Source organism: Panicum virgatum, chromosome 1N (genome assembly GCF_016808335.1).
Source record: "Panicum virgatum strain AP13 chromosome 1N, P.virgatum_v5, whole genome shotgun sequence".
Classification (NCBI taxonomy): domain Eukaryota; kingdom Viridiplantae; phylum Streptophyta; class Magnoliopsida; order Poales; family Poaceae; genus Panicum; species Panicum virgatum.
In genome coordinates, this window is record NC_053145.1 from 64,731,683 (window position 1) to 64,754,695 (window position 23,013).

The window sequence follows — 23,013 nt, forward strand, 5'->3', positions numbered from 1 at the left end:
CTTTTTTTTTTATCTCTGACTTCTGAAAAAGACATTAGATAGACTGAATTAGAAAGATCAATTTAAATATATTTTCCCCCAAAATTTGAAATCTACATCATACAATTAACCAAGCCAAGCCAATCCTTCATAAAAAATTCTAAATTTGTGTATAAAATTAGTATAGAGTAGGCACTCTACACACACACACATGTATATTCAGCTTCATGAACACAAACGCACTATAACGTTAGTCATACAGTTATCTCCAAAAGGCTGAACCGACATATTTATCTTGATATTGATAGAATCATTATAGATATATTTCTTTAATTAGATCAAAACAACAATATTGTACTAAAAAGGTACTAATAACTCTTGTCTAGGAAGCCACCACAAAAAAGGTAAAAACTGCAAAAGAAAAAAACATAACTTGTTGTGGAGTACCATTCAAATCCTAAACTCTTCAAATATACATTAAAAAATTTAAGCTTGTTAAATGTACCACTTAAAATTCATACCTCTATAGTCGGATACATTAATTTTGCCTACATAAAAGATCGATAGAGACTACATATCCCTGAGCGGTGCTAAAGAGGGGCGCTACATGCAGTCGCTTTGTTCAGCTGGCTTGTCAGCCAGCCAGCCAGTAGTGATTTTCTCTCACACCAAATTAGCATCAGCCACCAGCTAGCAGTATTTTTCTCTGACAATAAATCAACACCAGCTACGAGCCCCAGCCAGCGAAGGCTAAAGATGCCTCATGGAGAGAGTCGGATTGGCAAGGGACGTGACAATGACGCTGCTAGGTGACCTCTCTTCATGTAGGCAAATCACGTTGATTAAAAAATGGACTAGTAAGTTGAAAGACGTATATTTGCATTTATCAAGAGGTTAGAGACTTCAAATACTTTACGCAGGTCTAAAGAGTTCAAAAATTGTTAAGGCGGCTGCGAGTGCAAATACTAGCGGTAAACAAAGTCAGATCTGTTCAAGTGGAAGGTAACGCACGGCCGCGGATTGAAGGGGGTGGTCAAGATTCGGTCAAAAGCGAAGCAGAGCGCAAAGGACCGTGGCGACTGACTGACCAGGGAAATGATGAGTGAATGGGATTGGCTGCACGGCTGCTTCCTGCTGGCGGGTGCGAGAGCGACTGGGTGAGCCACTGTAGGGTGCCCCCCGCGCTAGCAGCAACTGCCTGTGAGGCTGTCATCACTGATGCTGCCATCAGGACTTCTGTTAATCTCTCTCCGGCTGTTCTCCGTTTCTTTGTGCCAGTGAGCGCTGATGATGCCCATGGTCCTCTGGTTTCCATTACTGGCAATCTGGCATTCCAATCCAACACGATGCCATTGGTGCATCCAGTTATCGCTACTGTTACAGTTCTCTTTCACAGTGCTGATACCTCTCACTATTTTCAGAGGGATACCTCTCACCTTATGCTTGAACTATTTGGGGTAGTAGAGGGACACAAGTAGTCACTTAATAGTTTCCATAAAACAAAAGTGAAGTCACAGTCACGTAATATAACGCACACTGGACAGAACATTCTCATGGTGCTCATCTTTTGAAGCATCTGCATAGGAATGATTGCGTGGTAAAGAGAAAACAGGATGTCTCACCATAGAAACATAGCGACGTTGCATGTCTCGAATCATCAGCTTTTTGTGTGCAAGCGTACAGACTGACAGACGTAAACTTCCACGCTATGCATCTACAGCCCAACAGTGGATCACTGTGTTCGGCAGGCTGGAGCTGGAGGTTAGAGCTAAAATGGTGTGAGAGAAAAATACTATTGGGCTGGCTGGAGTGGTGAGAAGAAATTACTGTTGGGCTGGAGCTGGCTGCCGAACGCACTGATCGCCAAATGAGCAGAGTAGCGAAAGAAGTACAGGACCATGTGCCCAAGCAAACCCCGCTCGGCCGCTCCCACAGTTGCATCTCAACCTCAACCGGCGTCTAGATTACTTCACCTGCTTTTGAATAGCCTCCATTTCTCGTTTATGAACCTTCTTTCTGGTAATCACAAGCTGATCACTTTGGAAAGTTAACATATGAAAAGCGAGAGCATTCCCTAGAAAAAGAAGAAAACTTGCTTAGGTGCTTTGTCTGACAAAGGCACAGTGGCATCCTCTAGAGTGCAGGGCAACTCTGTGTCTACACCAGCCAAGCTCTCATTTTGTGGGTTCTCTTTTTCAGTGAATGCGCCTTTCGCATTTCTGGTAAATGCTCTCATCACCTTTTCAAAGTCGAGGAATGCTACCGCTTACTTCAGGCAACACTCAACGTCATACTCGCACACCATCAGTTGACAACTGGATCCCAGAACCCATATGCATTTCGTTTCTAGGGGATTACTATTGCACACTACAGAGCATATGATTATACAAAACCTGTGGACATGTTCCTGAACTGTAGCTGGCGTATACAAATAGATTATAGTTGCATTCGACCATGAACACATGCTGAATATGACAAATGCACAGTTACACCAATGTGTTCATTGCTCAAGAGTGGGGGACTATGACCTCATAATTCCCTTTACCCTCTTTATCAGCTAGGACCACACCATCAAAGGTTCCTGTGACCACATGCAGCTCTTCCTTTCATAGGCCTGAGGCGGTCAAAGGGAGAAAGGGGCCGGTCAACGGAAGATTTGCCCTTGCCTGGCTGCTGTGGCTACCAGAACAGAAAACACAACCCCACAAGCAAAGAGCCATCCAACTAAACTACTTCAGGCCTCATTTCGCTCCCAAAAATAAATAAAAAAACTACTTCAGTCCTCAATGCCTCATAAAGACATTAACCTCCAACAAGTATGGATCTCTCAAAATCACAATCCCAACACTAATGATCGGCTCCTTTATTCTCCAAAATAACAGCACCTACAAATCTTCTTTGTAAATTGGAGAATATCAGTTGGAGCCCAATATAATTGTTGTTACTCGCTAGATAACCACCTACCATCTATTTTCTCACTATATTTTTCTTAATCCATTGCAAAACAAACAATAGAACAGATCACACCGGATCAAGGCGTACATGTCAATTTTGATTTTGTATTGATCGAAATTATCTTCTGTACAGCAATAACTACGTACAGTGTAAGCACTAAACACAGGCCAAATATGTACAGCGCCAGGTGCTTGATATCTTACCGCTGGAGCAGCTATTTCCATACTTTGACGACTCCATCTCTGCTGGCTGATATCAACCTCTGGCTCGACAGATTGAAGGATGCCAGCACGAGTATTGCGTCTCGGTGGCACCCAGCAGAGTCTGCAGCGGCCACTGCAAGCTGTGTCTTGGGTGTCAAACCGGACACAGCGGTAGTCTGTTTATACATTTCCTGAACAGAACAGGAAAAGACTGTAAGAATCAGCAGTTTATAGCATGCCTTGTTGAAGTCACAGACTGGTGAATTTGCATGGTTATTGGGAAACGTGAATGGCCGAGCTACATGAAAGAAATACCCAACAAGGAACGAGGGTTACCTGCACGACTTGTACTCCAAAACTGGATCTTATATCATAACACTCATTGTTTCCAATTGCTTTCTCCAAAATATCTCCTTTTGCCGAACGGACTTCTTTGGCCAAGGGACCAGCAATACAAAAGCTTTGCTCAGGTCTTCAGCATTGACAAATGTAAAAAAACACTATGATGTCAGATGGTGGAGGGGGAAAAAAATGATGCAAGAATGTAGCACAGACAAAATTGAACCTGGCTTGATCCCAGTAACGAATTTTCAAGTCTGTTCCTCCAGTCAATAGATCACCGCCAGGTAAGGGAAGCAAAGAGCGAATGCCCGGATGGCGTACAGGTGGGTCATTCAATTCGTCGATTCTGTACTTATAATTGCCTGATCGTCTTACATATTTGGTGCTTGGCTTGTTAAGAGGTCTTGATGGTGCCTTCGGCATCACATCTTCATTCTCGGTGCTTGCCGTTCTAAACACCTGCATAGTTTGTTGAATGTTCAAGATGCAATTGTACTATTAGATATGGGTCAAGCACTTCTTAGAACATGACATAAGGAAGATGAAATGCTAAAAAGCTATGCAAAGATCAGTATAAATCTCCAGTGTCAGTAGCAGATTTAATTCAGGAATTCTACTATGGCATTAATCTCTATAAAACGATGATAAAGCCATGATGAGTTGTTCTACCAACATATCTTTAGACACTTTATTACCTGGTGGCAGCTTCCATTTTCAGCATTCCATAGGGAAACTTCGTTGCAGCCGGCGGCAACAAAGACCAATGGCCTTCCAGAAGAAGATATTGAGCTTGGTGGAGGTATAAGCAAGCACAATTTCTCTATAGGGCTTACTGTTGAATAGTGCCACGTGTTAACAGGCAGCAAAAACCTATTATCCCACAATGTAAGGACACCTCTTGAAGAACCTGAGATGAACCAATTTCCACACTGGCCAACAACAAGGGCCGATATATAGCCCTCCTCAGGTGATGATGTAAATGACCAGGATTCTGAGTTGGTCCTTGTATCCCATTTATGGATGCCACAATGCTCAGTGCTGAAAAGGACAGTTGGGCTAAAGCTGTCACTTGAACAATTCACAACACTGAGAATTGAGCCTTCTTTAATATCATTCCTTTTTACATCAACAATGCCAGAATACCTTTCCACAACACTCCCAACACCGCGTGCACAATCAACAGAAAACAAGTGCAGTGTTCCATCACTTCCACCGACAACAATCTGTGAAGTACCGCGAACCATTGTCGTACATAGAGCTTGACTAGTACCCATGCTGTACGTTAACCTAGATCTGAAGGCAATGTCCTTTTCCAACCTTCTTGTATCCCATATCTTGATACTTGAGTCATCAGACGCAGTCACAAAAAAGGTATTATCGTTTGACACGGCGATATCATTGACAGACGAGCGATGCTCCTGGAGATGTGCCACTAGAATTCCACGGGGCTTCCATCCAGCCTCCAGGTTCATTGCTGATCTGGAGAAGGATGGCAATCCTCCAATATCAGAGTTTGGCATGCTATCCCCTTGCAAAGATGAACTGCTCTTCATAGAATCATTGATGCTTAAATCTCGACGCTTGCTACTGAAATAATCATCTCTAGTCTGCACGCCTGGGCGGTTGGGTTCCAACCACGGTAGCCTTATTGATGCTTTATACACCGAAGAATCAGGGACCACATGTGTTTCTCCTAAACCTCGCTTATCAGTACAAACAGAATATGATGGTATTCCTTTAGATAAGCCATCATAAAAGGAGCTATTCCCAGCAGATGCATGTAATGCAAAACCAGAATATAACGATTTGTCAGGAGAAACTGAATCTTTGACATCCAAAGATATATTGCTCAAAATATTAGGGCCTTTCAACCGTGCAACATCTTCAAAATTTATCGAGGATCCACTTTGTACTTTACCAGGGTATTTTCCACCATGTACTATCAGTTCTTTCTTGCCACCGCCCTTCAGTAAAATGTCGCCCATGTCCTGAGCATCCTCTAAAGCTTCGTAGAAGATTGATTTGGGCAGAGGAGGCTTAAGGCATGAAAGAAGAGCAGTTTCAGAGGACAATGAAGGTGGCTCCCTGTGTAGGAACTGCCTTAGATGAGGAGTAAGGTACACATAAGTATCAACAGCCCCTAAACTCTCACTGCAAGCAGCAACAAATCTTAAAGCAGACTGTTTAACCCAATTGATTGGATACCGAAGCAGCGGGAGAGCCTTTCCCAATAGACCAACAATTACTCTTTTCCTCAAATAACCACTTTTGCACATCATGGACAAGCAATCAAGTGCGTTTACAAGGACAGCCTCCATACCATCACTTAGTGCCTGTTCAAGATATGGCAAAAGATATTCCTCAACACTCCTTGAACCAATGAAATAGCAAACAAAGACAATTTGGCCAAAGAAAACTGCACGGAGCTGCTCATCATGGTCATTCAGAAATGCTGGAAGTATAGGAAGAAGAAAGTCGTTACTTTGCTTGTGCCCAAAGAAGTAACACAAATAACCTATATCCTGCAGAAGAGCTCTGCGGACGTTAGGTGTCTGCTTTTGACCCATTGCCAAATCTTGTACTATTTCATAAATATTTTTCCTCAGTTCTGCAAGCTGGCCATAAATTTTATCTTGCTTCTTCACTGGTGAACTTGCAGACTGTGATCTGGGAGCTTCCACTGATTCATCCAGAGGTCCAATATCAGCTATGCTACGAGAACGAAGTAGGAACCTATAAGCTGTTAAAGCCAGCTTATGAATATTGCTAGCATAGCACACTCTAACACTCTCCTCTGTATCATCAGGGAGCAAAGAGAGCATTGGGAGGATGTACTCAGGGAATATAACAGCATCACTGATAGGGAAGTCTTGCACAAGACAAAGAACGTCACATAAGGTTTCCAAAGCAGCGCAGCGGACAATGGCAGCTGGATCCGAAAGCATCGCAATCACATAGGGAACCACTAGCTGTAAGCGACTGTCATCATCAACGTATGTGGACGAAAACTTCAGAAGAATGAGACTGGCCCTTCTTAGCTCAGGTTTTTTCACACTGCGTATGCACGAGCAGAGTAATGAGGCAAGTAAGACCATGCCTTCACAGCTCACCTTGGAGTCTGTCTGTTGAAAAATGTCAAAGCTATAGGTATCTGATTGACCATCATAACCAGCCACCAAGGAGCATAAATTACTCTTTGAGATCTTCTGCACATGGGATACAACATTGTTCTGGGCCATCAAACCACTTCCAGTTCTGCTTCCTGCTGGATTAACCAGCTGTGAGGGCCTAATATGGTCCATGTCTTTTGTGACCTTTGTGCTTGTGCTGTTGCTCCTGTTCTCCACTTCTTTGAGGAGGAAATTGATATCTCCAGCAATATGTTGATGGTCTACCGGAGTATGTTTCTTAACTACAGATGTGTTTTTTTTAGAATCTCCTGGTGAGTTTAAAATTCGCCTTCCCGTACCTTTTCTCTCAGATGGTTCACTATGCTGAGACAATGTAGATCTCTCAATTTGTTCAATTGTTGAGCTGCCCATCATTATTTCAAGTATCTTCTCAAAATTTTCTTGAGTCTTCTCAACCTGCAAAGAGAATTACATTTAGAAACTTGTCCAGCATTAGAGAGGAAACCAGAGGCTACTAGAAACTAGAATGGTCCTTACCCTGGCATCTGAGTCAATTGGAACAATATCTGCAAAGAACTTGTGCAGAAAGTTCGAAAAATAAAATGGGAACACAACAGATTCATACTTTTGCAGATAGCTTCGACAAGGTAGCCTTTTTTTGGGATCCAACTGGATCATGTGAAGTATCATGTCACGAATACCAGAATCTTGTATCTGCAAGCACAAGTTCATTTTAGCAGCTTTGTACAGATAATATCTGAATGGGATCCAACAATCCTCTAGTCAAACAAAATTAGGAAATAGCAGTAAAATCAGTAAGGAAACCCATGATGAAGATACAGTTGCAAATGGAAGCATGTTTACCAGCAAAAAAAGACAGGCTTCCATGCATTCCATGCATCTTTTACAAGTACAAAGTTTTCACAAAAAAAAAGTGCAACTCAAATCAATTTGATTCTTTCGCTGATTAGGTCTGTAAATACCTGTCTCATTCTGGTCCTTGTAACATAATACGAGTACAGATGTAATATAAGGCATGCTAAAGTAGATTATGTCCTATTTTTTTGCATTTCGCAGTGTTAGAAATGCACAAGTAGTTACAATGGGTTACTTGAGATCCACTCGCTCATGAATACAAAGATTTTTAAATTGATCTAACACTAACTCATGTAACGGCAATCATGAATATGAGATTTATCATGAGTTTGCTCATCTAGGATTGCTGCATTAAGTTATGTAAAGATTTTGGCTCATGAAAGTTGAAAGCTCCTTTAAGTTGAAGAGTTTACTATCATTTGAATATATCCATACTTATCTTCTTAATGATACATCATTCAATAGGCTATGTAGGTACTTCTCTATAGCCTAAGAGGTATGAACAGTTCAAATTTAACCTTTTTGGACGGGAGTGAAATACTTGTGCAGATAAACCATCTAAAATCACGTGTAACAAGCATTCCAACATTGATCTTGCCAACTAGCTAAAAGTTAACCATACAAGTGTGAATATGTAAGAAAAGGCCTATCTATTAGAAGTGTTTTAACAGAACGACCTATATCTACTAAAGTCTCATCAGAGATGGATGTGCAGACACTCATTTCGCAACCGAAAGAGTATATAGTAGCTCAGAGGTAAATGGCCGAAATGCAGTAAAAAATTACATGTTAGAAGAATACAAACATTACAATGATTCACAATGAAGGGTTAAACTGTTCAAGAAGAGCAAGAAACAACATAAAAACCTTTTCTAGAGCAATCATGGGGTCATGCTGACCACGCCGATAAGACAGAAGTTGTGCATACTCAAAAAGTGGCTGGCCACCCAGGAAAAGCTCAGCAATAACGCACCTGGAAAGAAGATGCACAATATTCTGTTGAATGATCAATGTATTTTAAAAAGAAAATGGCAGTTAAGTGAGAGCAGAATTCTAACCACTGCTGAAAAATGCGAAGCTGCAGAGAAATTCGCAAAATTCATGTTTTCAACCCAGAGTTATCAACCACTAATCTACATTTTGGATCTGATCCAAAGTTCATGAAGCTGAATACGGATGAGATGTGGAAACACTCGATATATTGACAAAACAAGGGCAGGCGAGCTCCTATCCTAAAGTTCAATTTTTGAAAGAAAATTCAACAATACAAATCCTAGCTGATTGCGCTTAAGACATGCAAATAGCTGATAATCAACATGATATTTATAATGGAAAGGGAGTAAATTGAATTTTTCCTATTTATGAATAAACATGAAGCCCCAAAAGAATCCAAAATATTTCCAAGCTGTTCCCCAGTTAATAGTAAAGCTGTGTATTGTGCAAACCTGTCTCAAAGATCAAGAAATAAAATGATGTCACCTATATTGTTTATTAAACAAGTTTTGTGCACTAACTTATGAGAACTGCCTTCCGATGATCATCATCTTTCATCAGAACAGAAAATAATGTTCCCACTTGCCACACACATGGCAACATAGCCCATGAGATGAAACTAGCACGTCCAAGCTAAACATACTCGTAGGGAAACTATTCATATGACAAGGAAAGCATATGAACCAAAACTTACTCGTAGGTTACAAGGTGGAAAATGAACCAAAACTTACTCTTAAAAAAATGACAAAAAAAAGAAAGGCATGAATGTGAAGCATACCCGAGCGAAAATATATCCATAGATGGTTGCAGAGGTGCATCTACTGCAACTTGGGACTCCCCACCATGTTCATAGAATCTCTGGGTAAATTAGGTTCGTTCACAAAACAGCAAATAAGCAACAAAATTAGTAATGTTAGATAAAAGATGTACCACAAAAGTAACAAAACAAATTTCAGACTTTGACAAGATCACACTGTAATATGAATGTTTTCCTTCTACAGAAAACACCACATAGCAGCATCCCCATTAACAATAAGCAATAGCAGGTTTCAGGATGCAGTGTGACAAATAGAACAAAAAAAAACACATAACATCAAAATGGCGAGAGAATGAAAGTAAATGAGGCCTTAACTGCAACCAGTCTTAAATCTTAACACACACGTTTGGTGCTTGTTTAACTTTCATGATCTTGCAATTACACCTATGTACCAGAGTAAGTTGCATTTTATTTTTTATAAAAAGAAAACACATAAAAAATAAACAGACTGCGTGCAATCAATGGTTAGGATCTTTCCCAGAAACACCTCCTTGTTTCCACAGAAAGAACAAAAAGGGGCATATAACTTTTGAGCAATTTGGATTACAGAACTTACTTCAGGTGCTAGATAGCATCTTCGCCTTCCTCCAGTGTCGAAGTAGAATGAATAATCAGATGGATCATCAAGTGGGATGTAAGTTGGCTTGAAAGATGCAAAGTCCGCAAGATATAGCCAATTCCAAGAAGTAACAAGCACATTCTCACATTTTATGTCACCTGACAGCAAAATAATAATAATAATAAGTGTGAAATTAACAGTCAAAATAATTTACTGCCAATGCAACTCACCATGGCAAACTCCCTTACTATGGCTCTGCTCCACTGCATGGATTAACTGCACAACCAAATGATCTAAGTCGACAACCATCTCTGGAAAGGAAAGAAAAAATAAAGAATGACTCTTATATGCCCTCACTAATTTTAGCGTAATTTTATATCAGCACTTAGCCGGGGGAATACATGACTCCATATGGGCTAGAGCCACCAGCCCTGTTTTAAAAAACGTTTTAAAACTACGTTTAATCTTGATTAAACTCTAAACTTTGGCCTAGCGTTGCATTTAATCACAGTGTCGTTTAATCACAAAAGACGTTTAATCTACGTTTAATCACAAAAAACTCTAAACCATAGGCTAGCGTTCACCTAGCGTCTAGCGTTTTTTAAAACCTTGGCCACCAGCAGGAATAACTTCTATGCCTTTGGAAATATTGATAGCCACCCAACACACACAAGAAAAAAAAGGGTGGCGGCACCTGAAAAGCAAGCCATTTCTTCGCAATCTGACTGAGGAAAGGGCGTGTACTCAGTCGATCATGCAGGTTGTTGAAGAAGTACTGTCTCAGGAGATATGCTGCCTTATCTGTTTGTAGCCAAACCTGAACAACATCGGAAGCCGATGCACCATGTTAACTGAGATGAAATGTACATCATTGATTCATGATAGATTGGTATTTCACACCCATAACATCTTGTGTGGAAACATCAAAATAAGTGGGTATATCACTAACTTTTCATCGGGACTTAATCAAACCAGAGATCCTGGCATCGCAATCTATAATAGCCCCAAATATATAACTTAAAAACACACTGAAACCAACTTATATTGCTAAAAACAAAAACAGTTAAATGGGGCAAAAGAAAAGTCCGCTAAACCCAAACTAAAATTTTCTCTTAAAACATGCAATGATGCGCATTATTATTAGTTACCGTTCATAAGGTCTAGCATACAGGCGAAATTTAACTAGTATCGCCACCGAAGGCCCTAAGCACGGAATCCTCACCTGGAAGGGCCATACGTGGGAGCCCTCGATCCCCTTGAGCGCGTTCCTAATCCGCTCTAGCCTCCGCTCGTGCTCCTGCGAAGCCATCAGCGAGATCTCATGGCACGATCCGGAACCAAATCCGAAGGGATTCGCGAGGGGGGCCAGGGAACAGGCCAGTAGCCGCAGTTACCCTGAGGTCGATGGGCTCGCCGGCGCGCTTGAAGTAGACCTTGACGAGGAGCAAGCCCTCATCGTGCTTGCAGCGGATGGACTTGAGGCAGCGGCCGCGAGTGACGACATCGAGGAGCACGAGGTTGTAGGTGGACGGCAGGTCATGGAGGTAGTACTCCGTCGCCGACGCCTGCGTCGTCCGCGCGATCTTATTCCCCATCACGGCGGCCGCCGCCCCCTTCCTACCTCCCCGCCGCCGGGGCCGCGGCTCGCCGGCGTCTGGGGTTTGCTTCGCTTCGCTTCTCGCTTGGCGGGTGCGCCGTGGCGTTGCGTGGGGCGTAGGCGATCGATCGGGTAATTTGTGCGGCGGCCTAGTTGGGGTGCTGTGTGTGTTGGCCTGCTGTTGGGCTCCAACACGCTGACCCCGTTTGCGTGCGTATTGCGTATCCGTGCGGTTCGGGACTTCGGCGGGGTAGGAGTAGGATTGCTATTGCTGCGCGTCAGCGCGTGCCTTGGCCCGATTCTTCCTGGACACGATACGAGACATTATAACGGATAGTTTGTGGGGTTTGCACGGAAACGGCTTCCGCTCCGGTCTGTACTGGATGAATGGGAACCGGGAAGATGGGGGACAGCACCAGCACGAAAGCACTCATGTGAGAGGAGTTTCTTCACACCATATGGTTCATTTCAGCCAAGTGGGGAAGGAGAGAGAACGGAGTGGAAATGCACACAAAGGGAGCCCATGCCTAAGACAACTTGTCTCTGGCTGAAACAAGCCAGCACGGAGCCCTAGAACTGTTTTTGCCTATCTCTAGCAGCAAACCAACAACAACACAGCTGAAAGCGCAATTTCTGCTGAAAGAAAGTCGGCATCCTACAACAGGGGTTCATCAAATTCAAAATTACAGAGTGGCCTAAATACACTGAATTCAGGGTACATTTAGTAGAGAGGCACCAATCAGTCTATCAGTTATTACTGCCATTGGTTATCCACTACATGCTCTAAGACCTAGTAACCAAGAGATTAGAGATACTTCAATGCTGGTTGTCAGCTTCAGTCCTTAAGATATGAGCGCCATACCATTGACTAGCCACACCAATTTGTTAACATAGAACAGGTATCAGGATCTTGATCAGCAAGGCCTACTGTTATTGTCAAGAACTCAATGGCTGGCAACACCCTGAGATGTAAATAATGATCAACCTCCTGATATGTGTGTCACTGCAGTAATTAATCAATCACACCAACTTTCTTACTGGTACATCTAGTGCATCAACAGGGAGCATCTCCATCTCCATCTCCATTACCAGATTCTGGAAGAAGAAAAATGATTACTTGACAGGACAACACCAAATGAGGCTTCCGGTACAGGAAAATTAGCAAGAGAACATGGTGAATACCCTGAATAGCTGCTAGATTTTCTTCTTTGTAGACCCCAAGAGGTGAACCATGCACAGATAAGAGCATCTCGCCATTCTTGGGTAACCTTACGGTTTTGGGTGTCATGCCGAAGGACAGCCGGTTACTCGCAGCCTGTCAAAGCATTATGTTTAAACACAAAAGGTGAGATTGCAATGTATTATTGATAAAATATTTTTTTCCAGATGTATAGATTGGAAAGAAGAAACAAGCATACCCCAGGTGTCTGAAAAGCATCTGATGTTCCTGCCATTTGCCCTTCAGGTATTTCATTCCAACCCTTCAAAAACAGCATACATTGATAAGAGTAATGAAGGGTAGAGCAGAAGCATCTCATGATAGTACATGCAGAAATACTGACAAAGTCGCTGAAACTGCTAATGCGCCTGTAGAAGTCCTTCCCAACTGCATATGCAGTGACAAAATCGTTTAAGAAGGCTGCTATTGGCTGGTTCCCATAAAGTGAAAAACCATTAGTAGGAAGATGACATGGTCGGACCTGAATTCCCTGGGAATTGAAGGCCGCCAGCAGTTGGCAATGATGCAATCGAGGCTTGCAGAATCTTGTCATCTATAAAGTCTCCAAGTATGCATTTGTCGCCATCATTCCATTTCAACTCAAGCACATCACATTTTTCATTAGGGACAACAGATAAATTGGTCAAGTTCTCCTTAAAATATTCCAAGGCATTTGCCTCTAGTTGCTCCTTGGAAAAATAGGACCGCAGTAATTGCAACTGAGAATGTATGTTCCCAGCCTCTGCGTCTTTTATCGCTTTGATGGCAGTAATCCGGCGCTCACCTGTTTACTAGAACTCTGGGTTAGCGATTTGGAATCATTATCATTGCATGAGAATACCAAATGCAATGAACAGCACATGTATGCCATGCATTCCTGATAGACCAAGAAAACAGTTGGCCTTCAACATTATCGCCTCAGCAGGATGGTAAGGAACCATAATTTGAAGCTACTCTTTTAAATCTGCAAAACTAGAAATTCAAAAAGTCTAACACGGCACTCAAGCCCACACGCCAGTGGGCACAAGTCTCTCTGCGGTACTGCCGAGAAGACTTCCACGTGGAACCTACCATCAGGTTTTTCTAGTGCAATCCTTACTGTTGTTCACTTATTTTTTGTTAGGCTCAATTGATTCTTCAGTCTACAAACTCAAATAGTTAGCTCATTTTAGCAGCGGATTGTTGCTGCCAATAAGAGCTCCTGAGAAACAGTGCCACTAGTCCCACCGGTTCCGGTTAATCAGCGGGTACAGCACTACAGCTACTGCGAAATAATATACTTCAGAGCAACGAAATCCTTCGCACCCTAGTTTTGCCCAACTTAAAGACAGCCTGGCCAGATGACATGCTTGCAAGATGCATCAATCATGGACCAAAATTTTGTGCACTCCCCTGGCATAGATGAGGGGGAATGAAGGGACTGGGGAGGGGTTTCGGGTGCCGTACTTTCTTGGTGGCTGTCCCACGCCAGCCGCTCCTCCAACGGCGCGCCCGCGCCTGGAGGCTCCTGGTGCTGTGGATCTGGCTGCGACTGCGGTTTGGCGGGCGGCGCCCGCCGCCTCCTCCTCGGCGGCATCGCGTCAGCTCCTCTGCGAGCAGGATCTCGCGACGCGGAGGGATTTGGGGGGAGGAGAGAAACCCTCGACAAGGGATTTTTTTTTTTTGAAGGAACAAGGGGAAATTTTCGAACGGCGGCAGCGGGCATGCGGAGGTCGGAGAAGAGTAGAGTGGCGTGGCCGCGTGGGGACTTGCTACGGGCCTGCAGCAGCTGTGTTAGCTAAGCAAGCCCAAGTTGGCCCATATACGGAATACATCGGCCCAGGCTGCTTTCTTTTTCTTTCTATTTATTCCACTACTATTATGTGTTACATTTTTGTTGGAAGCATTTCTGTACATCAAATGAGCTGAAAGTAAAAATCAGAAGATATTTCTATACAACATAACAGAGAGTTGAGAGGCAACGGTCTGGTGCCAAGTGACAACTAACATTTCTTGATCACACATCAAAAGGTGACAAACAAAACCCTGAAAATTAGTCTCTCTCTCTAGTGATATTTGTGACTCTCTCAAGGTGGAGGAACATGCGGCAACGGAGGCAATGGCAGCAGACTAGGAGACAGGAAGCACAAGGGATGCTTCAGCTGTGTCCCACAAACACTGAAGAAACACATCACGCCTGATTCCTCCCCTGTCTCTCTCAGCCATATGTCCCCGCAAAATCTTAGGGCAGCAAGATCACAAAAAGGACTGAAACCAGCTAGGCCTTATCCATGGAGGCACTAAATTTTGACTGCCCCACCTTCTCAAAGGAGCAAGAGCAACAGATCGATGATTCCTTGTGTGCCTCATGTCGTATCCATCTCCTCCTACTGCAAAAGTGAGCTGGGTAGGAGCCAGGATTGGATCATGAACGGACCGGTCTCTCCCTGCACTCCAACTGATTGAAAGTAGAGAGAGAAAGAAACATCGTGCTCAGAAGAACATCTGATAAACCAGCTACTCGATCCACACAAATGTGACGAAGCGTAAGAGCAATGATTCGGCACGAGAAGGAAGGAATCAAACTGAACAGGCGTCACGATCAAGAATTCAGAAACACAGAGCAAAGCAGCAGCTTTCGATCAGTGTTCGGGACCCAGAATGAACCGTCTCCACCCCGCCTGCGAAATGCACGGCCAGACCCGCGACCGAGACTCACGAGCACGCGCCCCGCGTGTCCACCACCGATGGTGTCGAGAGAGCTGCGACGCGGCAGGTGCTGCTCGCCGGCCGGCCGGCCGGCCTGCTGGCTGCCGTTGCGAAGCAGGCGGGCCGGCCAATCAGCCCAGCCAGCTGCAGCGAGAGCGGCGGCAGCGGGTGTGGCCGAGGCCGGGGGGGGGGGGGGGGCTCACCTGATGTCCCTTGCAGGTTTGGTCTCGGGGCTGAGGGGCGGCTGGCATGTCGCGCGCGGAGGCGACGTCGGCACATGCCGGCTGCCGAGTTCCGAGGCCAAGTGAATCCTCCCTGGATATCAAACATCAGGCCCGTCCCGAGTCCCGTCGTCGCATGATCGCTTTCGATAACCTAATGAGACCCGAGTGATGTGCGCGTCAGCGTCATGCCCTCGCCTCGCCGGTGTAGCGTAGCCAGCCACGCACATGCGGGTGCATCATCTGATTAACTTCTTTCGGACCCTTGTGGGTTGCTTTGAAGAGGCAAGGCCTCAGGGCAGAGGAAAAGCTCTGCTTGACGAGGGCCTGAAAGCCTACGCCTCTATGGAATGGATCCATCTCGTGTAGCCAATGCCCTCCATCTTGCAGATATTCTTTTTCTTGAAAAGGTGAAAAGAAACATGTAGGGTGCAGTCCAGTAGTTTGAGGTGAGTGGTGACACCAATGACCAGTGGTGGTTTAGCCAGCTAATTTTATGTCGGTCCAATGACCTGGTGGCTGGAGCAAAACAAACTGCACTCCCACTTCTCAGTGATCATGCATTTTCTTTTCTTCACCATTTTCTAGCTCATTTTCTCATAAAATAGTTTTTATAAAATAAACTCATAAATAGTTTCGCTGGGGGCTCTGCACGAATGAAAGTACTCAACATACACTGGTGCTACTAATATACACTACCAGTGGAGAACTCGTGCAATCAGACTGAGACTACTATGCACGGTTGCAGAGCAACGCCCACGCATGCCATGCCAGCAGTGCTCCTTGGTGCAAGAACAGAGAGCAAGCAGCAGCAGCAGGGACAGGGGACGAACGGGCTGCCATCGCCAGCTACTAATCAACAGCATATCTCCATGGAGAAGTTGGAGTCCAGCAGCTCCTCGATCATCTGCTCCACGTGCTGCTCCTCGAGGAACCTCCCGCCCCACTCCGCGGCCCAGGCGTCGCCGCCGGCCGGCATTGCGGCCGAGGCCGCGGCGGCGGAGGCGGCCGCCTCCCTCTGCCGCTGCGCGGCCTGCACGGACGCCAGGTTGAACCGGTGCAGCTTCTCGACGAGCGCCGCGGAGAGGAACGACGCGGGCGCGGCGCCGGCGGGGAAGTTGGTGCGCGCGCGCGGCCCGCACATGATCCGCGCGGCCTCGTCGTAGGCGCGCGCCGCGTCCTCGGCCGTCTCGAACGTGCCCAGCCATATCCGCGTCTTCCTGCAAACCACAGCCAAACCGAACTCGTCATGATCGGAGCTGGGCAACGATGCCAGAGCTGACTGACAAGGAGGTCGATCGATCGAATACGCACAGGAGAGGGTGGCGGATCTCGGAGACCCAGGAACCCCAGTGTCGCTGCCGCACGCCGCGGTACCGTTGCTGCGGCCGGGCCATGGTGGCTGGGCGGCGGCGCGGTGGTCGGCGACGACGACGACGGCAACTCCAGCGGCAAGGTGCTCCCCTGTCACTCTGTCAGGCGACGGCTCGATTGGTCGCTCTTCTTGCTGCTTCTGCGCGCGCGTGGAGACTGGAGAGCTGGAGATGCAGGGGTGTCGTTGGTCACTCGCGGAAGGGAGCCCTTATAAATAGGAGAGGCGAAATGGGAATATTAATCTATCTCGGCTCTCGGCTAGCTTACCAGGCGGGCCCACATGAATGTCTCTATGGCGGGCCCACCTCGTGCTACCGTCGAGTTGGGTGTGGTTTGATTGGTCTTCTCCTGGGTCTGTGGGCATTCTCTGATTCTTTCTTCCTCTGGCTGCCCAATTCTAGTCGCCGTCGTCATGCTTGTTCTGAGCTACTGTCACCCAACTATGCTGAACTTTTAGGCAGAGTGCACTGTGGCAACATGCTGAGATTCACCCATTCACATCGCACATCCCAAAAGATGCTCTCTCTAGCATAGCAATAGCATAGCAACTACCCAAAAGATGCTCTCTCTAGTCTACGCATAGCAATAGCATGCTGGGCTCTGTTCATGAAAAAGGGTATCTAGATAGATGGGTAGATCATAATAAGTAGCTTGGCATCATCCGCAAGGATTTTTTTTCAGTTTTTCACGGCCCTGTTGACTGTTGTGCTAGCTGACCTTTCGTCACCGTAGAGCAGGTTAACAATTTCGGCGAAATTTCGTCGAAATTTCGGAAAATTTTTCGTTTCCGCTAGTTACCGGGATTCTAAATTTCGGTATTTTTCGGTATATTTCGTTTTCAAATTCAAAATTCAACAAATTTCGACCGAAATTCAACGAAATTCGCCGAAATTTACCGAAATTTCGGAACGGAATTCCGTTTCCGCTAAACACCGGGATTTGACCGGAAAACGAAATGGTTAACCCTGCCGTAGAGACAAGGGAGCATGCTGGAGATTGCGGCTCGTGGCAGTTCCCGTGCCGCCGTCGGCCGGTAACGTGCAACGGTGCAGGCCCGACAACACAAGCTCACATGGGGAAGGCGCCCGCCCCGGCGGCCCGGCCGGCCGGTAGGGAGGAATCTCCGAGCACCAATGCACCCAAATCCGGGTGAGGTAACCATGGAGTGAAACTGCACAACCCTAGCGAGCTGAGCTGAGCATAGAAGACACAGCACATGTGAGTCCCCCTACATCCAGTCCCTCCGGCCGGATAGCCCGTGTACTAAAATGAATTGTGATAGCCATCAGGACTAGGACGGCCATACCGCCATCTAGGTCAGGTCAGGAGGACGATATGATCCCCCTGCCGTTAGTTGGAACAGCACCACCACGTTGCTCCAACTTTTCATGCCTCAGACTCCATCTATTTCGAATTGCAGATTTTATCCCAAGTTAGTTTGTTTGTATTTAATTTAACTAAGTAGCTACTATCTTCGTCCCAAAATATAACAACTTTTTGACTTTTCAAAGTCAAACATTTTTTTATCTTTAACCAATAATATCTCAAATAATAATTACTTTTAAATAAAAAAATATATTACATGTAACTACTACCTCAGGCTCCAGTGTTCGTTCTCGTTGCAATGAACGAAGCAAAACCAGCCGAAAACATGGCAGTGCCGTAACATGCCCCAAAACCAAAAGCAGATGGAAATCGACAAACCATGGGACTCCGGGACGATGGTCTCCTACGTCTCGCATGCTACTGCGCGTTTCTCAGATTGGTGTGTTCAACCGCTGATCGATCAGCTCGCCCGCAGCAAACGCATGCTTCATCGGCCGGCGGCGACGAATCCGGGCGGCGATCTGCGCGGTCACTAGCTACCTGCAGGGCGCCAACTCCGACGGCGGCCTTGGGAAGAAGAGCAGCGCATGCAGCATGCAAGTGAGCACCGCATGTGCGGCTGTACATGCGACGCGCGCGCTTATCGGCTTGGCTTATCGTCTTCGGCCGCGCACTGCACGCAGCCCTACGCGCGTTGTGGCCGTGGCGCCGTAGAGTAGGCTCAGCTACCTGCGCAGCCTACGACTGAGCGGATAGATAGATGATGCCATCCGCGGCTCAGGCGCAAACGGTCTCTGGAGCCACGTGGGATTGACCGCATGGCGCTGGCCGCTGGCGCCAGCGCCATGGCCTTGCTGCCGCTCTGAAGAGGCGAAAGAGACCTGCTCGGCTTCAGCCTTCAGCAGGCTTCAGATCATTTCCTGGTACTACAGGCCAGTAATTCTCTGCGATTTCTGTCGGCAATAGTTAGCTTTGATTTTTTTTTCCAGTCCAAGGTTTATTAAGCCGGTAAGTGGTTACTCTATTCGTTTTGCAAATTTTCTCCATGCCACATGCGAATGGCACTATTCAGAAATAAGAATGAAGAAAAGATGGGAATTCATTTCCCCTTGTTTGGATTGCCCTGTGAACAGTCAACTTGGTGGAATACTGAATTCTGAAGCTACAGGTAGTTCCAACGATTTTTTTCTACATCATAAAAGGATTTCGGAACTTGCAGCTAAAGCCTACTAGTGCGGAGCAGTATACAACTCAATAGCTGGTAAATGTGGACAAATCAGGTCAGTTCTTGCAGACCGTTGTCCTGTTAGGCAGCTGCTGTAGCTGTGCCTTGCAGTAGAAGTTGTTAAATTAGTTTTCAAAAAAGAAGTTGTTAAATATAATCCTGCTCTTGTGGGCATCACAGTTGCAAATGGTCCATGTGTCGAGCTCGAGCGCAGCCGCAAACTTTAACTCGAATGCCTCCCAATTCAACAGATTCCCGGGATAGCTCCTCAGAAAAATCAGGGCAATAGCAACCAATTACAGTACCTTTTATCAGAGCAGGCACAGTTGGCTGTAAAGTTTTTCTGAACCGTTCTGGGATTCTCTGGATCACACTGGAAGTCTGAAACCAAGCTCGGTTGTTAACGAAGGCTGAACGATGGTCCAACGTCCAAGCACATGCATGAACAAATTGGTGCTGACCCTGACATTGTCATGTTACTGTCAACTACGAGTTCCAACGACCATCCTATCCGATCAGCATCAGCAACGTAATGGACAATAATATCTCAAACATGAGCTGAGCTACAGAGACATTTCAGAAAGTAAAAATATCGGCGAGTTGATTGCCTGATGGACGTTTTCCCTTTTATCAATATGTTCTCTTGCCATCTATCTATCTATCTATTATATAAATATTTGAATGTTAGAAGAAGTCACCACGTTCGCCGAGAGAGGATAGAAATTCCCACGTTAATCTAAAGATGAATTTGGACCGTTGGATTTTATGAAGATCTAATAGCTTAGATTAATCAAAAAGTTCATGCCAAATACAATCAAAGATATTTAGTTATTGTAAAAAAGAGTATGCATATATTAAATATAGAAAAGAAAAGAATGTAAGATTAGTACAAAGGGTCCATGCCAAATATGATCAAAGATATTTAGTTATTGTAAAAAAGAGTATGCATATATTAAATATAGAAAAAGAAAAGAATTTAAGATTAATTCAAAGAATCCATGCTGAATCCAATCAAAGATATTAAATTATTGTAAAAAATAGTATGCATATATTAAATATATAAAATTAAAACAATATAAGAGTAATAAGATCATTATATCTCTTTACTAATTTCTCAACTGAAGAAGCCACCACGTTCGCCGAGAGAGGATAGAAATTCCCACGTTAATCTAAAAAAGAGAAGAATTTGGACCGTTGGATTTTATGAAGATCTAATGGCTTAGATTAATCAAAGAGTTCATGCCAAATACAATCAAAGATATTTAGTTATTGTAAAAAGGAGTATGCATATATTAAATATAGAAAAGAAAAGAAAAGAATGTAAGATTAATACAAAGAGTCCATGCCAAATATGATCAAAGATATTTAGTTATTGTAAAAAAGAGTATGCATATATTAAATATAGAAAAAGAAAAGAATTTAAGATTAATTCAAAGAATCCATGTTGAATACAATCAAAGATATTAAATTATTGTAAAAAAATAGTATGCATATATTAAATATATAAAATTAAAAGAATATAAGAGTAATAAGATCATTATATCTCTTTACTAATTTCTCAACTGTTCTTTTCAAAAAAAAAAGAAACAACAACAACCAGTCGTACTAATAAAAATAGAAAATTAGGGCTTCATTTTTTTTCTTTTTATAAGGAAAAAGTAGAGAGGCAAACGTCCCACCTTTAACTAAATCCATTGGCCAAATTGACCAGATCAAAACTACAACAATTTTATAGAGAGTGCAAATCATAAAAAGTAGAATGGAAGGAAGAGAGGTTAATGCTATCTAATTTCATGCAATAGGTTTAATTTGGACATCAATCCAAAATCATGTTCCTTGGAGTGTGCAATCGATCTCACAAATATGACATAAATGACAACAAACTCTACCCGGCAGTATATTAGTTTCGAAAGAAAAAACGAGGACAATTACATATACATGTGTCAATCAAGCCAACCATGCAGCGCTCTAAAATTTGTTTTGGACCATTATCATCTCCCTTTGCCTCGCATGTCGATCTTCAGTCTGTTTGCTTGATTCTTAATTATAAAGCGTCCTTGGTGAGAATGGCCCAAGGAACCAAAGTCGAACTAGACATGTGGATATCGATTTTCACATATTTGAGGATTTTTTAGTGAATCATCATCCCTATTCGCCTCGCGGTCTTCAATATATTTGCTTGATTCTTTATTGTGAAAGCGTCCTTGGTGAGATTGGCTCAAGGAGCCAAAGTTGAACTAGATAGATGGAGATCGATACATCATAAATCCAAGGCAATGAGATGCATGTCACTAATAGCATAACCATCAAGAGGGATGAAAAGGGTGTGGCACTCATCCTGTTACCGCTGAAAGAACAGGTAAGGGATCGTTAAAAGAAGCCACCACGTTCGCCAAGAGCATCTAAAAATTCCCATGTTAATTTCAAAAAGATACACCATATGTCATGAAAATTGAACGGTCTAAACTAGCCTAAAGAGACCATGTTTAAAACTAACCCAAAGAGTCCATATTAAATACATTCATCGAGAGGGTCTATAAATTCACACATTAATCTAAAAAGAAGAATATACACTGTTGAATTTAATGAACATCTAACAGTCAAAATTAATCCAAAAAGTCTATATCAAATATAATTAATAAATATCTAATTTCAGAATAAAAAATAGGATATGACCTATCGAGATCTGCTGGATGTTACTCAGGTGCTCTAACAACTAGGCTAGACTTTCTGTCACTTAATATTATTCAAAATATTGCACAAATCAAAGTTCAACATCTAAGTTACAAGTTGTTGGCTTCAACATCACTAACCCATACATATAAATATATTTAGTACCTACATATAAAAACTTTGTAAAAATATAAACATGTATCCAAGTTGATTCCATCTTGCGAATCATCGAACTTAAATATTATGTGCTACAATATGCGTCCATATTCAAGGTTACCTAATATTATTGAATCATCATATTTAGATTTTGCAAGTTAAAATATTATAAATATAGAAATGTGATATATAATAAAGCAATTTAAAATCCGATAATTTAATACAAACCCATAGGAAGCTGCAAGTAGTATTCAACGAGAGGGAACGAGAGGTACAGTAAATAAAATACCAAATAGACTATTATGGTAAGATAAAAAATTTAAGAAAATAAATAAAAAAACTAGCTACCCGTGCTATTAGCATGGGCCGCCGTGAAAAAAAATATGGTTTCACCATTAATGTCAAACTAAAGAAGTTTTAGGAGGAGATGAGGTCCAACCAAATAAATTGTTAGTGTGCGATCTAGGAAGCATGTTAGCAACTAAAAAACCATTGGCATGGCCCTGGAGAAGTATAATTTAATAGCATTGTTTAAAAAATTATGAGTAGAAAAAGTGAATACGAGTGAGACTTTGAGAGAGTGATGACGACCATAGAGGATGGTGAACATAAAGAAGGAGATTGTACCTTGCTGGCTATAATAATAAATTTGTAGAGCCCGCAAACGGCACGTAATAGA

At 43.7% G+C, this 23,013-nt stretch overlaps 3 protein-coding genes across 7 annotated transcripts; all 3 read right to left on the reverse strand.

Annotated features, from left to right (window-relative positions):
• Positions 1-4: 4 nt before the first annotated feature.
• LOC120657484 (serine/threonine-protein kinase VPS15-like) lies at positions 5-11,610 on the reverse strand. 5 transcript variants are annotated; one of them, XM_039935800.1, is made up of 13 exons: positions 11,250-11,610; positions 11,078-11,152; positions 10,550-10,672; positions 10,086-10,131; positions 9,853-10,013; positions 9,258-9,337; positions 8,354-8,459; positions 7,148-7,324; positions 4,175-7,066; positions 3,703-3,938; positions 3,474-3,609; positions 3,138-3,328; positions 5-22 (listed from the first exon to the last, which is right to left on the reverse strand). In XM_039935800.1, exons 1-12 carry the CDS (start codon positions 11,448-11,450, stop codon positions 3,149-3,151), a joined length of 4,413 nt encoding a protein of 1,470 aa, XP_039791734.1. In that variant the 5' UTR covers positions 11,451-11,610; the 3' UTR covers positions 5-22; positions 3,138-3,148. The 5 variants fall into 5 exon arrangements, with proteins under 5 accessions (XP_039791734.1, XP_039791733.1, XP_039791731.1 ...); XM_039935799.1 differs by lacking the exon at positions 5-22 and adding an exon at positions 1,635-2,009; XM_039935797.1 differs by lacking the exon at positions 5-22 and adding an exon at positions 2,362-2,872.
• A 456-nt stretch (positions 11,611-12,066) lies between these two features.
• On the reverse strand, positions 12,067-14,395 carry LOC120657486. Its single transcript, XM_039935804.1, has 7 exons — positions 14,118-14,395; positions 13,153-13,455; positions 13,015-13,058; positions 12,871-12,933; positions 12,635-12,767; positions 12,491-12,547; positions 12,067-12,414 (listed from the first exon to the last, which is right to left on the reverse strand). The coding sequence occupies exons 1-6, from the start codon at positions 14,374-14,376 to the stop codon at positions 12,507-12,509; spliced, it is 843 nt and encodes a 280-aa protein (XP_039791738.1). The 5' UTR covers positions 14,377-14,395; the 3' UTR covers positions 12,067-12,414; positions 12,491-12,506.
• A 1,711-nt stretch (positions 14,396-16,106) lies between these two features.
• Positions 16,107-17,157, reverse strand: LOC120654260 (ethylene-responsive transcription factor ERF003). Its single transcript, XM_039931775.1, has 2 exons — positions 16,895-17,157; positions 16,107-16,800 (listed from the first exon to the last, which is right to left on the reverse strand). The coding sequence occupies exons 1-2, from the start codon at positions 16,975-16,977 to the stop codon at positions 16,437-16,439; spliced, it is 447 nt and encodes a 148-aa protein (XP_039787709.1). The 5' UTR covers positions 16,978-17,157; the 3' UTR covers positions 16,107-16,436.
• Between the last annotated feature and the right edge of the window lie 5,856 nt (positions 17,158-23,013).

Coding starts and splice junctions, on each gene's coding strand:
- LOC120657486 (XM_039935804.1), bottom strand. CDS start 14,376: ATGCCCGCTGCCGCCGTTCGAAAATTTCCCCTTGTTCCTTCAAAAAAA. Junction 13,059..13,152: donor TCAATTCCCAGGGAATTCAG/GTCCGACCATGT, acceptor CTGCATATGCAG/TTGGGAAGGACTTCTACAGG. Junction 12,934..13,014: donor TTAGCAGTTTCAGCGACTTT/GTCAGTATTTCT, acceptor CTGTTTTTGAAG/GGTTGGAATGAAATACCTGA.
- LOC120654260 (XM_039931775.1), bottom strand. CDS start 16,977: ATGGCCCGGCCGCAGCAACGGTACCGCGGCGTGCGGCAGCGACACTGG. Junction 16,801..16,894: donor GAGATCCGCCACCCTCTCCT/GTGCGTATTCGA, acceptor TGTGGTTTGCAG/GAAGACGCGGATATGGCTGG.
- LOC120657484 (XM_039935800.1), bottom strand. CDS start 11,450: ATGGGGAATAAGATCGCGCGGACGACGCAGGCGTCGGCGACGGAGTAC. Junction 7,325..8,353: donor CCATGATTGCTCTAGAAAAG/GTTTTTATGTTG, acceptor TTGTGCTTGCAG/ATACAAGATTCTGGTATTCG. Junction 3,939..4,174: donor AAAATGGAAGCTGCCACCAG/GTAATAAAGTGT, acceptor CAAACTATGCAG/GTGTTTAGAACGGCAAGCAC.